This window comes from Schistocerca cancellata, chromosome 1 (genome assembly GCF_023864275.1).
Source record: "Schistocerca cancellata isolate TAMUIC-IGC-003103 chromosome 1, iqSchCanc2.1, whole genome shotgun sequence".
Taxonomy (NCBI): Eukaryota; Metazoa; Arthropoda; class Insecta; order Orthoptera; family Acrididae; genus Schistocerca; species Schistocerca cancellata.
In genome coordinates, this window is record NC_064626.1 from 1,127,126,533 (window position 1) to 1,127,142,960 (window position 16,428).

General features: G+C 40.8%; 1 protein-coding gene across 2 annotated transcripts in view; it reads right to left on the bottom strand.

The window, feature by feature from the left end:
• LOC126092532 (zinc finger SWIM domain-containing protein 8 homolog) overlaps positions 1-16,428 on the bottom strand; it is a 503,186-nt gene that overhangs the window by 159,439 nt on the left and 327,319 nt on the right. For both annotated transcript variants that reach the window (XM_049908174.1, XM_049908164.1), the window contains exons 2-3: positions 10,800-11,057; positions 282-457 (exon numbers count right to left, since the gene is read on the bottom strand). In XM_049908174.1, the coding sequence (XP_049764131.1) occupies positions 282-457; positions 10,800-11,057 (434 nt within the window). The remainder of the gene's footprint in view (positions 1-281; positions 458-10,799; positions 11,058-16,428) is intronic.

The window sequence follows — 16,428 nt, forward strand, 5'->3', positions numbered from 1 at the left end:
TTTAAAACCATTAGTGCAATTAATCTGTCTCAAGCACTCTGTGATTTTTGATGCATTACATATATGTCTAGATAAAACCAAAAATTTTATATCCCCAGCAGAGTTTTCACTTCAATTTTCCAACATGCTCTTATCCTACAAGTTCTGCAACTTTTATCACTTTGGCTCACAGAACTTTAAGCAAACTAATCAGGCAGTCACTGAAGTGATGCATGAAACCAAATATGAAACTGTAGACTATTGCTGTAATTATGTGCAGTATTTGTGGCTCAGAGTCTTACCAGATGTATCCTGTGGAGGCACACAGCCACAATGTGCGAACACCAGTATGCAGTTGAAGAGCAGGTGCAGTTGCAGGAAGTGATGCGCCTCCGGTCAAATGTCACTGCAACATTGTACTGCGCCCGGACCTGCCCGACACTCTGGGGTGGACACACACTCGCACTCAAATGAAAACCTTCGAAAATCAAAACCAGATGTCACTTCTTGTATGAAACCTTCCACACTGAGAAACATTTATACACTGAAGCATAAAAAAAAAAAAAATAAAAAAAAAAAAAACTGGTACAAGCACTTGTCTTCGAATACAGAGATAGGTAGTAAACAGGCAGAATATGACGCTGCGGTCACCAACGCCTAGAAAAGACAACAAGTGTCTGGTGTAGTTGTTAGATAGGTTACTGCTACTACACAGGCTGGTTATCAAGATATGGCACGGTTTGGGCATGATGTTATAGTCAGTGCACGAGCAACGGGACACAGCATCTCCAAGGTGGCGATGAAGTGGGGATCTTCCCATACAACCAATTCAAGAGTGTACCATGAATACCAGGAAACTGGGAAAACATCTAATTTCTCTGACATCACAGTGGCTGATAAACAATCCTGCCAGAATGGGACCAATGACGACTGAGGAGAATTGTTCAACGTGACAAACATGCAATTCTCCCTCAAATTGCTGCAGATTTCAATGCTGGGCCATCAATTAAGTGTCAGAGTGTGAATCATTTAACGAAACATCATCAATATGGGCTCTGGGAGCCAAGGGCCCACTAGTGTACCCTTGATGACTGCATGACTAGCTTTATGCCTTGCTTGGGCCCATCAACACCAACACTGGACTGCTAATGACTGGAAACATGCTGCCTGATCGGACGAGTCTTGTTTCAAATTGAATCGAGCAGATGGACGTGTACGGGTCAGGCTTGGTAATGGTGTGGAACATGTGCAGTTGGAGTGATATAGGACCCATGATATGTCTAGGTGCGACAGGTGACAGGTATGTAAGCATCCTGTCTGATCACCTGCATCCATTCATGTCCATTGTGCATTCCGCCATCCCACACATCCGGAATTGCTGCAGAGTGGCTCCATGAACACTCTTCTGAGTTTAAACAAATCTGCTGACCACAAAACTCTCCAGACATGAACATTATTGAGTGTATCTGAGATGCCTTGCAACATGCTGTTCAAAAGAGATTCCATCCCCTTGTACATTGGATTTATGGACAGCCCTGCAGGATTCATGGTCTAGCACTACTTCGGTCATTAGTCTATTCCATGTCATGTCGTGTTGTAGCACTTCTGTGTGCTCGTTGGGGCCCTACACGATATTTGGCACATGTACCAGTTTCATTTGCTCTTCAGTGTATAAACACTATGTAGGACATATACTTAATACAATAATGGCAAACCATAATGATTTAAATTCTAACCATTGTAAATATCACACATTCAATTCCAGAATGGAATTCAAAAATGGGAAGGGTTACTGATGTGTGGTTTTCACCAAATGGATTGTAGTGAGGGACTTTGATTGTTAGTCAATAAGCAGATTGAAATAAAAATTTTCCCATGCCACCATGGGAAGTTGTTACAGCAACCAGCTTAAAAGCATTTCAGAGAGAGAGAGAGAGAGAGAGAGAGAGAGAGAGAGAGAGAGAGAGAGAGAGAGAGAAGCTAATCGCTAATCAATTAGATACAAATGGAGGAAAAGGGCATGGTCCTATCTTACACAACTACACATACAATGTGAACTACAAGCATTAAAAAAACTTCTGTAAAAGTAGTTGGATTAAATAACTCAAATTCATAAAACCACATATAATGTAAAACAGACACCAAGATAACCAGTTATACAATCCATTGTCTTGCCACACTATACGTGGAGCTGTATCTCAATTTGTCACAGTCGTGTTTGTGTGCATGCCAATTCACACAGCGTGCCATGTGCAGCTTGTACCGCGATTTTGTAAGTGTGGCCCTAACCTTTACTGCCATGGAGGAACCGGCTGGTGAGCTAAACATAACATACGATAACCATGGAAAATTTTCCCAAATAAGCATGTGATAACTGTGGAAAATTTTCCCATTACATATCTGTGGAAAATTTTCCCATTACATATTTCTACTTTCCCAGTATTATTCTGGCTGTTTCTCTCCTTTTACTACGTTCACTGCATGGTCTAGATGTTTCATGATGGATGGATTATATATCTAGTTACCTTGGTGTCTATTTTATGTCATAAGTCATTTTACAACTGATGAGTCACATATCAAGCTACTTTTATGTAAGTTTTTTTTATTACTTTTCGTTCACGTTGTCTGTGTAACCATGCAAGATAGGGCCATTCCCTTTTCCTTTACCTGTATCTACTTGATTGGTTTCTTGTTTTAGTAAACAATCTGACGATGTCCCAAAAGGATGAAAAGTGTGACCGACATTAAATAATTCTGCAACAGGAACTGTGTTTGCTCTAAAAGCTTGTAACAATACTTGAAAGTGTATTTTTTCTGCAAGGATACACTTTTTAAATGGAACAATGCCTACTGACATTACGAAACTAAAAGCAGGCTACATCACATCAGTGGTGTTTGTTGCAGGATTCTAACATCAGTCGTTTATGAGATATCTTATTTTTAAAAGATCCCACACCAACACTTGTTTGTGCCATTCAACTTGTGTAGTTGCTAGGTATGATGTCGCTAAATTTGCTTGCAGTGTGCTTGTGTGTTAGTTGAGCGCATTGCAACTTGCTAGTCAGTGTAACAGCCCAAGCAGTAGGTCACGAGTGGACAAAGAGATTTACTAACGCAGAAAAAGCCAACACACTGATGGTGTGTGACAGTGTAGGAAGAATGCAATTTTTCCTTATATGGTGTTTGCTGCAAGATATCCCAATTGACATCAACTATCTCGGCAATTATTTATCAACCTCTTCAACCAGTTACGAGAAAGTGGTAGTTCAACACCGACACACTGTAACAAGTGATGACAGTGCAGCTGATCTAATGTTAGCTCCCGCAAAATCACACAAGGAAGGCAAGTATCCTACAAAGCATTCTCCATCGACATAGTTTACACCCCTATCAATGTCTCTCCATAACGAGCTGCGAGGAAACAATTATGAGAATCACGTTAACTTCTGCACAAGGGTATTAAGACAGTATACTCTAGATGTACCATGTATTTTGTTTAGTGATGAAGCCACATTTACCTATCATGGCCAGGTAAGCCGCTAAAACATGCACTACTGGTCTTTACAATCCCCATTGGCTTCAGCTCTCAGGCCCATCTTTCATACATGGAACACTGATCATGCATAGGTATCCCAGCCTACTAATAGACCAACTTCCACAGATGCTAGAAGACGTTTCTCTGCAGACTAACAAGAACCTGGGGGGAGGGGCTACATGAGGAATGTCCTGCCCATAGTGCACGAAGTACTATAGCATGTCTCCGCAAATTGTTTCCAAATCATTGTATTGGATGCAGAGGGCCTCTACCTTGGCTAAGCTGTTCCCCAGACTAGACTCCAGTAAACCTTTTTCTTTGGAGAACACTTACAGACACTGTATACAAGGACATATCAACTACACCCAATGATATGCAATGACGTATTATTGTAGCCTGCTCCGACATCTCCACTGAAATGTTAACAGGAGTGCAGCAGTCACTACATACCAGACTGGAAAAGTGTATTGCTGCTGCTGGAGGTCATTTTGAACACAACCAATTGCAGATAACTGTCTCATTACTTGCCAGAATCCACACAACTTCCGTAAGCACTTCTGTTGTTCTTTAGTGCTTGCTACCAGAGGTATTGTGCAAGTGTTGGTGTGCAAACTTTTTCAAAATACAATATCTCATAAACCTTTGCACTAGAATCCTGCAACAAACACAGCTTACATTCTAATTTACCTAACTTTAGTTTGTTAATGTCAATATGCATTGTTCCATTTAAACAGTGTATGTTTCCAGAAAAAATACACTTTCTAAGTATTACTACAATTTGTTGTATTTCGTATTTCTGAGATATAAGCCATGAAATGGACTGCATAAACCAAAATGTATTTAGGAAAATCAAAGGGAAGGTAATCAGCAGCTCCCCTATGTATTTTGAAATAGTAAGGTAAATGTTGCAACATTTTATACTGCCATAATTGCATGCTATTCTTCTGTTCTCCTGTCTCAACTTACTTGCAACATATCCTAACTTTGTAAGGATAACTTGTCATATAGAGTGGTGCTTACATTTTCATCTTTAAATGAAATTTCCGGTTTTAGTGAAGTTAATTTTTGCAACAAACACAGACAATCAAACAATAACAGTATAATATTGTCACTCTTACAAAGGAAACCCTTGAGTGCAAGATCGCAAAAGGCCAATGAAGTTTGATACAATGTTGGTGTTGATACAAAACAGAGCAATGGTGACAATACGCACAGCAATGGCGACGATAATCAAAGCAAACATTGCATTATATCTACTACAGTTAGTGAAGTTTCAAATTCTAAAAGTGGCAGGGCTAAAATACAGGGAGCGAAAGGCTATTTACAATTTATACAGAAACAAGATGGCAGTTACAATAGTCCAGGGGCATGAAAGGGGAGCAGCGGTTGGGAAGAGAGTGAGACAGGGTTTAGCCTCTCCCTGACGTTATTCAATCTGTATATTGAGCAAGCAGTGAAGGAAACAAAAGAAAAATTCAGAGTAGGTATTAAAATCCATGGAGAAGAAATAAAAACTTTGAGGTTCGCCGATGACATTGTAATTCTGTCAGAGACAGCAAAGGACTTGGAAGAGCAGTTGAACGGAATGGACAGTGTCTTGAAAGGAGGATATAAGATGAAAATCAACAAAAGCAAAACGAGGATAATAGAATATAGTAGAATTAAGTCGGTTGATGCTGAGGGAATTAGATGGAAATGTCGTGTGGCTAGGGCCTCCCGTCGGGTAGACCGTCACCTGGTGCAGGTCTTTCGATTTGACGCCACTTCGGCGACCTGCGCGTTGATGGGGATGAAATGATGATGATTAGGACAACACAACACCCAGTCCCTGATCGGAGAAAATCGCCGACCCAGCCGGGAATCGAACCCGGGCCCTTAGGATTGACAGTCTGCCACGCTGACCACTCAGCTACAGGAGCGGACAGGGAATTAGATTAGGGAATAAGACACTTAAAGTAGTAAAGGAGTTTTGCTATTTGAGGAGCAAAATAACTGATGGTGGTCGAAGTAGAGAGGATATAAAATGTAGAATGGCAATGGCAAGGAAAGTGTTTCTGAAGAAGAGAAATTTTTTAACATCAAGTATAGATTTAAGTGTCAGGAAGTCGTTTCTGAAAGTATTTGTATGGAGTGTAGCCATGTATGGAAGTGAAACATGGACGATAAATAGTTTGGACAAGAAGAGAATAGAAGCTTTCAATATGTGGTGCTACAGAAGAATGCTGAAGATTAGATAAGTAGATCACATAACTAATGAGGAGGTATTGAATAGGTAGGATTGGGGAGAAGAGAAGTTTGTGGCACAACTTGACTAGAAGAAGGGATCGGTTGGTAGGACATCACCAATTTAGTACTGGAGGGCAGCGTGGAGGGTAAAAATCGTAGAGGGAGACCAAGAGATGAATACACCAAGCAGATTCAGAAGGCTGTAGGTTGCAGTAGGCACTGGGAGATGAAGAAGCTTGCACAGGATTGACTAGCATGGAGAGCTACATCAAACCAGTCTCAGGACTGAAGACCACAACAACAACATCATGTTGTAGTAAAAAAAAAAAAAAAATTATGAACAGATTTCAATCCACAGCAATATGACAATGTATTGCATAAGAAAAACTATGGATCTTCAAAGGAGTACAAGGTATAATGGTTGCAAAAACTGGATTTTTGCGCGTTTCAAGTATGCCTGATACAGTTTACAGGTTGTGCATGATAGGAACCTACTACATTATTCACATCAAATTGCATATGACATAGCTTACAGTGATTTCAAGGGAAGCATTGGCTGGCTGCATTAAGATAACAAAATTTCATAAGACTATGCACAGCGAACTACAGAATCTGTCTGAAAATATGTAAATGAGCTACCTAAACTTATCCCATCGTTCAATAAAGAACTTATTTTCACCTCTGAACAATTGGGATTTAAAGAGGAAATGCATATGAAAGGAATATAAACTAGAGGTACCAAGAGAGTTGAAGCGAGCTCAACTAACATCAACGCCTTAACGCGTTCATATGCAATTATGCTGATTATTAATCTGGTTGGTAAATTGGATGGAAAGTTAGTTATTGTGCTGTGGAAGTTGAGGTGCTCTGCCCCAACGGTTCTTTCTCGTCTGCACTGTCTTGCAAGAGAAATGGAGAATATATACATCATAGCAAGCAAGAGTGGGGAAAATGGGAGTAAGAGAACTACAATTATGGTATGAGCACTGCTTTTGGCCAACAGCTACTCAAAGTAACTTACTTTTGATTAATTCCTGGTCTGCATTTAAAAATCATAATTCTTTAGAGTGAATATCCCTCCTGAAGAGGATGTGACATTTTCATACCACCTGGAACCACTGGACAAATCATGCCTCTGGATGTTTGTTTTTTCTGTGCCTATAAAACATATTATCATACTATCTGCAGCTATGCCTTAAAGGATAGCCAGTTTCATGATAAGCTCCACGACAGACTGTTCCGCATTTGGTTGCATGCTACCACATTCCATCCGTTCTTATCACCCAGTTGCACCTATACAATTATATACATATTCTTTGAGAGTGGATACCTAGTTGAACGTCCTACATGGTTTGTAGCTCCCAAAGAGTTTGCCTTTGATCTTGAGGGTGCAAACATTTGTGATGACTCTGGCACACCGTTTTTCATTCAGTGTTATTGGTAGCAGTTAATAGTTTGTTTCGAACATTTCTTGAATGTCAACGATGTTCATTTTGTGAAGCTTAATACTTACATCCCATAGAAGGTTGATCTCTGCACCTCCCAGGACACTCATTTTCTGCTGCCCTCCTGATACACATGGTGAGTCACTAGCAGCTAATATTTTTTTCTGTCACAATCATTAACACAACGCTTTCAGATGACCCTTACTACAGACTGAACTTGCGGCCTCACACTCGGGGGGTTCCTTGTTAAGACACTTTGGAAAATGCGAGGGTCATTCAATAATTAGACAGACAAATTGGTCTGTAGAAAAAAGTATTTATTTTTACAAAACAATACTTTTTCTCCTTTTCAACATAATCCCCTTGAACATTTATGCACTTTTTAATTCCGGCTGCAAAGAACTCTTTATCTTGATGTTTGAACCAATTTCGCACAAACTTTTCCACTTCCTCGTGCTCCTGGAACCTCTTCCTACGTAAGGCCTTCTTCAGTGCACCAAACAAATGGAAATCACTACAATCCATTCATCATAAGAATAAACTTGATGTAAACAAACGCAAACGCGATGACTGGTCAGAAGGCGTAGCACACCTTCACTGGTGTTGTTACGCTCTTTTAAGTAGGTCCTACTTATGTATTAGGTATCTTATTACTAAGTTATTTTAAATGAAACTTTAAAACATTCAAATGTATTGACAGCCATCAAAGTTTTCCTTGATCACACTTTAGCCAGGTAGCTTTTAATTCAAAAATCGTGTACAGTCACAGCCTCTGTTGCGTTGTGCTCTCACTGTCGAGTTGTTAACGCGCAGTATGAAAATGGCTAAGGCTGCTTTCTCTTCAATATCGGAACACGTGACTGGAACACAGTTAAAAAGTACCGAGAAATAGGCTGTTCTTAACGTTTTACATAAATTTCCGGAGATAATCGGCTTTGAAGTTTTTCCAGCGTTGTATATACTGCAGTTGATAATTACAAATTGAACATGTAACGCAGTCGGTAGCGTAATGGCATTTGAACCAATTGTGGTTGTTCGTGCGTTGGTTCCAATCTCCCCAGCATCATTCCTTTCTCTCGTTCAATTTTAAATACCTAAATCTCGTAATCATAAAACTCATCATCATTTTTATGAATAACGCACGTCTTCTTGTTTCTAATTACATATTGGACGCGACATTCGTGTTTCCAATTCAAATGAAAATTCTTAATTATCGATGTTTTATGAAAGACTGTTCATAAAAGTTATTTAAATTAAGAAAAAATAATTTAATTTTTAAGGCAAAAATGAAAAACCAAATCCTCTTTAATTGAACTATGTCCATCGTTTTATACCACAAAGGTAAATTAATATCATAGAAACATGAAAAACAATCATTTTCACAGCATCGAGCACATCATACAAATGCTGCATTTTTTTACATTTGCTACCATACCATTACAATATGAACCCAACAGAACTGATCTGGAGCCAAGTTGCGGGATTTGGCCAGAGAAGTAACAAGACTGTTAAACTGCCAGACGTACTGGAATTAACGCACGCAGCTTTTTCACTGCCGAACGTTGGCGGGATATATAGAACGGCTCGTCATAAAAGAAGAGAAAATGTTGCGCATGGTTGGCTTCGTGGATTCTGTTGTTGATAGGCTCGTTATCAACGTAGCAGGTGACACTTCCAAAACTGAAATGTATTTCTCGAATTCGGTTAAGGGAGGAGCTAAGAATTACGAGACGGCTGACTGTAAGTAATACCTTCGGTGGCTTCAATATTCAACTATACGGTGAAATCCTTCAATACTGTCTTACGTAACACACAGCTTATGCAGAAAAATTACCCTGTGGTTAAGTCAGGAATTTTTAACATTCTTGTTTTTAATAACAATAGTACTTTAGCTAAACACGATAACGTGTTGCGGTTTTCGTCTAGTCGTCTACGGAGCGTATTGTGGGAGATTTGCAGTGTGTTATTAAATGACATTCGACGCTCTATTGCTCCTCTGCTCGTCTCTCTTTACGAGTGAGCTGCAGCTGGCCACGTCATTGCAGGCTAGCTGTACCAGCTGACCGGCCAGTGCTGTCCAAGTTAAATGCGCCGATAAAACTGTTGTCCCGTATTATCGCTAAGTCGATGTGCGCGTAAAGCACAGCACAAAACGTACCCTTATTGTCTTATTTGTCAGTACTCGAGACAGCTTGGCTGCAGTCCCACGCGAAACGGAAATCCAATGAGGTTCCAGCAAACGCGGAAGAATACATAGTGCAATGTTTACATAGGTTTATTCTTATGATGAACGGATTATAGATGCTACATCAGGACTGTAAGGGGGATGGATTAACAGGTTAGCTGAGCAATATGAGGACGTGCGTTGTCTTGTTGGAGAATCACACCTCTCCTCTAAGATCCACATATCTCTCTCTCTCTCTCTCTCTCTCTCATGGCTGGCTTCACTTGGTTTAAAAGCATATCAGAGTACTACTGGCTGTTCACTGTGCGAGATATTCACAGAAAACTGGACCTTCAGCTTTCCGAAACACCGTCAAATGACTTTTCCTGCTGATCTTGGGTTTTTAATTTTTTCTTGACAGGTGAGTTGGTGTGCTTCCACTCCATGCTTTGTCTTTTTGATTATGGCTCTTAATCGTGAACCCAAGATTCATCACAAGTTAAAATTTTGTTGAGGAAGTGCTCACCTTCTCTTTCATAACGTCCCTTTAGCTCTGTGCACGCTTTCAGCCTTTTTTCATTGTGTAGCCGCGTCAACTTCTTTGGAACCTATCTTGCAAATGTTTTGCAATACTTCAGCTTGATACAGATAATGTCATAAACTGTACCAGTACTAACTTGAACGGTATCAACTGTCATTTCCACAGTCACACGGCGGTCGGCACGAATGATGTCATCAATTCGAGGGAGTTGAACATGCTACTGGTCGGTCAGAACGGTATTCGTCAGTCACTGAGTCGCGACCATTTTTTAACTGCTCTACCCACTTGGAAAAATTTGCACTGTTCATACGATCCTCACCGTAAACTTCAGAAATTCTACAGTATATATTCGCTGGTTTCTCGCCTTCAGCGAGTAAAAAACGAATAACAGAATGTTGTTCAACTAATGTCGACGTTTCAAGTGGACTCGCCATCTTGAAATGTATTTTTGAGGTTATAAACAAAGCAAAGTTGATACATCAGCTGGTCAGGGCTCTTGACAGTGATGCCAACTTATGCCAGTGTTTGCCCAGCTACTGCAAATTCCTTAGAGGTTTGGATGAGGACATTAGAAGATTTGGAACAGAAAGAAAGAATAACATAGCGAAAAGCATAAGGTCCTATCAGGAAAAATATAACAATTGGGTTAGAAGGCCAAATAAGGAAGCCATAAAATTGCCAAACTCTCCCTACTAACATTTTTTTCCCCAGACCAATTTGTCTCTTTAATTATTAAATGACCCTCGTACTTTACTTCATACAACTTAAGTGGTATTTAGAAAGTGGGAACATAAAATTTCTAAGAAATATATAAATCACTGCAAAGCTCTGGATTTTTTTCATAAATCAGTAGCCACGCAAGAAACACAAATTGCACTTAACAACTTTTGCTAACTGATGCTGACCAACCTATCTGTAGGGGTTCCTTAACTGCGCGATTCTTGAACAGGTTTTCGCCACGTTGGAACTCGTCGGCGCTGCCATTTGCTAAGCAAGAATACAGCCGGATGTCCTCCTCATTGTCGGGGAAGCTCCAGAAGGCAATGCGGAGTTGCAGCTGTTCGGGTACTGGCGGGAAAACGTGCTCCACCAGCTCGAAAGGTATGTGTGCTGCGACACATCTCGCCGACAGTTCAGCTAATGGCGGCACTTGGAATCCAGTAGCATCTGAAAACGACAATCACATATCATCAAAAGTGTTCTTTATATATCCGCAAAGTCATTGGCCGAGAGCATCTGTAGTAGTAGTAGTAGTAGTAGTAGAAGGGTTTTGTGGGCGCACGACAGCAAGGTCTTCAGCGCCCGTTCAGTATCATAGTGAGACGGGGTCAAGAAAGAAACTCAGAACATTTACATCAAACGGAACATAAAACACGGGGAACAATCATGGAAAAATATGTGCTCACCCACACCGAAGCGTGGGATGAAGGAGGGCGTCAGCAGTAAAACATGGACAACACAGGAAGAAAAAGGTAGGGGGAGCTAAAGCAATGGAGCTGTTGGAAGTGGCTGGCTGACCGCAAGGAAAAAAGGGAGGAGTCAGCCACTCTGCAATACACTAAAACCGCCAGCCTAAAAGTTTAGGCCAGAGTCCAGACACATCACAAAACTTAAAAACCCTAGACACACACGTCTCATCGTTAGCTAAAACACAGGGCAGATCCCCATCAACTTGTGCTTCTGCCCTTGCATCACGGTGAGCACATGATTTTCCGTACAAAGTTTGATATGATCTATTTTTGACACACTTTCTCAAATGTTATTACACTTAGAAGATGTTCTTTTTATTAGTATCTTTCAATACAATGTTGAAAAGCAATTATGTCATTACATAAGGAAATAATGTACCTATCTGCTGTATAGATGGTCCTCAAGAAGGAAAATAACAGACAGCTTAACCAAAAAAGTTTAAGATGAATTCTTAGAGGAGTTAAGTGCCTGAAATTATGTATATATAACTTTATGTTTTGGGTTGGAATGGGGAGGAAGGGAGAAACTGACCTTTAGTAGTTATTCGTGATTGACAAGACCACCACCAGCAAGTATTTCACTGGTTATACACTAGTGTAAACTGTGATACAGTTGAGTTGCCAGACGGCCATATATATATATATATAAAAAAACCAACACTTGTGCACATGCCATGGCAATGATAAACAAATGTTTTCAATTCAAATGTCGACATCTGTACTCTGCAAACCCCTGTGAAGTTCATGGCAGATCACTATGGTATTGATACAAAGGAGGTCGTAGTAGATACATCATGTAGGACTGGTCTTTGAAACTCTCGTGGGATAGTTTGCATAAACTTCTGTAATGACAGTTTTTTCAGCTCCTCTATTGTGCTCCGCCATGTACCGTATTTTAATCAAATCCCGATTCAAAATACAGTTAAGCATGATTGGGAGGCATTGCCTCTTTGTCCTACAATGGATCTTTCTCTTTCTTCGTGAACTCTAAGGAATTCTAGTTCATATTATCTCTCCATTTCCGAATGTAATGATGGTCACTAAACTGTACAAAAAATTCTGCAGCTGCGTCTATACAGTGCCAGATTCTGCTTCAAAACGTCGTTTAAAAAAATTGAGACTGCAGAACCAAGAACATCCATTACGTTTTCCTCATACAGGTTCTTACAAAGAATGTAAAGATTTTTCAACTGACTCCTATATGATCATCGCAAGTGCTGTGTTTCAACGTTTTCTTCTGCGTTAGTTAATTAATTCAAAAATAAACAGTACTCAGCACTTCAGTTGGTTACCAAGTAAACCAAACAACTTCAGCAGAAATGTTGGAAGTATCAGCAGTGACACAGATTTCGAAATTCTCTCTCTTTCATAGGAATATACCAGGTTTATCACCGTATCTTCGTACAATGACGAAGAACCACATATTCTGTACCGATTCTCTAATGTTACACCGGATTTTGGTTTCAACGTCGTACGGTACGGCGTCACGTTCTTGGCGGAGACGTGCTGCGGGTTGCATGAGTCGCAGGGGCTCAGCCGTAAGCTCCATGCCGTCAGCTGAAATGTGATCTGCGTGCTTTTTTGGAAGGTAAAAACTTTTACAACCCAGAATGAAAATATCTACAGCAGCAGTTCAAATTTTAGTTTCTTTCGCTTTCTCAACATGTCAATCTCTCTGCTTAAATTTTCCGCATGAATTTGACAGTTGCTCCACGACAACGTTGTTTACGTTCTGGTACCTATAGTATGTAAGAATTTCTGAGACGTTGTATTACTTCTTCGATTTTTCGGTTATACAGTTATTTCATTCAAATTGGTTTGGTGAAAATTTTTATTCTTGCAGAAGATAGTACTGGCAAGAAAAGTCCTTCAACAAATATCCAGAAAGAAATACTAGCTGAGTGTCCTATGACAACCATATGTCTGTTGACACTACAGGGGGGCTACCATTCGTTGTTATGCATCCTTCAGCCCTCTCTCCAAAGAATTACGAACTCGTGCGAAGACAGTTGGCGCCGTCGGATTTGGTAACATGCAATCGCACATTTTCCTATAATGTGTATACGTTGTCGGTGGGTGAGGAATACAGAAATGACTTTAAATGTCCTCATAGTTAGGAATCTAAGGGCATGCGAATACAGAGACTATACAAATGGACCTCTTCTGCTATTCCCTCGCTCCTTATAGTATTATGTACGGTACTGACGTCCGCAGATGTGAAATATAATGTGTTGCCCCGTCATGCATAAACTTACGTCCGTTGTCTTTTTGGAAGGGTAGCATTCTCTAAATACGAGAATAATTTCTCGAGCAGAAACTGGTGATGAACAGCACCTGTTAATTTACCCGGTAAAGTGTATGGCACTACTAGTCTGTCACCCACATTTTCTCCCACACATTGATACTGAAGCGAACTTGACATGGTATCCCTTGCACTATATGCGGACGACACCTCACTCTACGCGCGTTCGCCGCCGCTTAAAGGAGGCATGCGACGTCCTGGAGTCCTGGGCTACGAAAGGGCGCCGTAAATTCAATGCCACTAAAAGGCAGGCCATCATAATAACGTGACCTACAGCGCCCATGGACCTTCAGCCGCTGCCAATCATGGGAGATCCCATCCCATGGTCTCGCACGGCTAAATATCTAGGAGTAACTCTCGATAGGCACATCACCTGGAAACCGCACACCGTGAAGTCCGGGGGAAAGCGCATGCACGTTTGAAGGCGCTATATCCCCTACTAAATCCTGAATCAACGCTTCCACCACACTGCGTAATTACGTTACATCTGGCACTGATCTGACCTGTGCTAGAATACGCGTCTGCAGTGTGAGGGAACGCAGCCGACACACAGATACGTCGGCTCTACGGGGTGCAAGGGGAGCTCTGCGACTCGCCGTGCACTTTCCGCGTACCTACCAGACCAGGGCCTTGCACGAGGAAACAGGGATCCCCTTATAAGGGATGGCATAAAACAGACTGCCCGACGGTTCCACGAGACATCGCGGCAGTCTGACAATCGGCTCATTTCCAGTCTGGGAAACCAGAAGCACCGACGACGGACCACAAGGTGGCTCGACTTGCTTCGGCAGTGAGATAGGCAGTTTACAAACGCCTCAATGCTCCAGACGCAGAGAGGAAAACCACAAACGTTAGGGAAATAAAACACACTTAGAGGGAACACAGGAATAGTTACAAAAACAGACAGCAGGGGCTCTCCTTTAAGGAAAAGAGGCAGGTGATGCCTTGCTTCCACAATCGCCCGATGTTTTGTGCCTGCCCATGGTTGCTGTGGTAATTTGTTATCCTACCCTGTATATCCCGTTTCATCGTAAACAAATGGTGTCGTATATGGCACGCAACTTTTGAAACGTCCATCATTTCTGTTCTAGTAAGTTGACAGCTTTGAACGTTTCACGGTTTTCATTTGTTTTCTTTGTCGAGAGCTTCACAACGGTATAGCGTGTAGTTTTAGTGAAAACTTATTACGAATGTGGTGAATGTTGTCCATAAATTGTTCCTTATCTCCGTGGAATCGTTGGTCAACGTAATACACAAAAGAACTCGACTGAGATGAGAGTGATTACTAAATTTGAGGAAACTGGTGGACTGTGGACATGAAACCTTCGGGGCGTTCACCTGTTAGCCGTTCTGAGGAAAACATCGCCATCGTGAATGATAATGTTGATGTAATTCCGACAGATTCTAGTCGCCGACGTTTACAACAACTGGATATTCCCAGAAACAACATGACCCTACGTCAACAATTAAAATCCCCGAAGTTTTAGGACTCTCACCAATTTGATGGGGCATCTAGCAGGAATTAAAGCACTGTGCGCTTATGTTAGTCCAGTGTTTAGCCATATTCGTAATTTTTTCTTTGGAATGGTCAGTTTCCTGAACGATTAAAGTACTCAATAATAGAAGCGAATTATAAGGAAAGACGAAGATATAATACAGACAATTTTAGATGTATTTCTATTTCATCGAAATTTGCAAAAGTTCCTGAAAAGGCTGTTATACTCCTATAAGGTTAACTGGGCATTTCAATTTACATCATTTGTTGTCAAACGTACAGTTTGGTTTCAGAAGAAACCTAATAACTGAAAAAGTTATATTCTCTTTTTTCCGTGAAGCACTGGAAGGATTAAATAAGAGGATGGGAACGTTCGGCATCTTCTTTGATATAACAAAGGCATTTGTTTGTGTGGATCACAAAATATTAATGCAGAGGTTGGGTGGGCCATTATAGACTAAGAAGAGTAGCTCACATACTTTAAGAACAGACAGCAAAAGGCCATTCATCAAAGCAAAGAGAACAGCTTTGAGATGGCATTTGACAGGCACGGTTGGGGGTGGGGGGTGATTCCTCAGGGCACAGTACTGGGCCCACTACTGTTTCTTACATAACCCTCTAATATTACAGGTTATTCTAATACGCTTGAGGGTATTTTCGTTCTGTCGTCGCGACTAAAAAAATGCGTGTGTTTTTCACCAGACTCGTTTCGCTTTATCGAGGTAAAGCATCAAATACGGCAGTTCAGAACTTAAGTTCAAGGTTGTAAAAAATAAATTGATGTCGAAACATAGTAAGACTCCGTTTTTTTTCAGTTTCTAATACACAATTCAACTGTAAGTGACTGATCAGTATGCCTGAAATGTTTACGTGTTCAGATAGACGGTAAACTGTCGTGCAAAGCCTATCTTCAGGCTCTTGTTCAAAAATTGAATGCTGCTATATTTACCACTAGAACAATATCTGCAATACGTGAGGGTTCAACACGAAAACCGGAAATTAGGCTAACATGCTTACTTTGATAGCATTATAGTTTCACCTTCCCATTCACTTCCGTTCAGAAACGCGCAGTTCGAGCAATAACATCGCAAACCTATCGATCTCTGTTCAGGAGTCTGGAAATTCTGACATTGGTCTCACAACATTTATTCTCTTTTATGCTGTATGTTGTGTAGCAAAATGAGTTTATTCCCACGAATGAGTAGCTATTGCCCAGTTAATACCAGACAGAATTCGACCTGCAATTGAATCGCATCTCCTTTACTCCTGTGC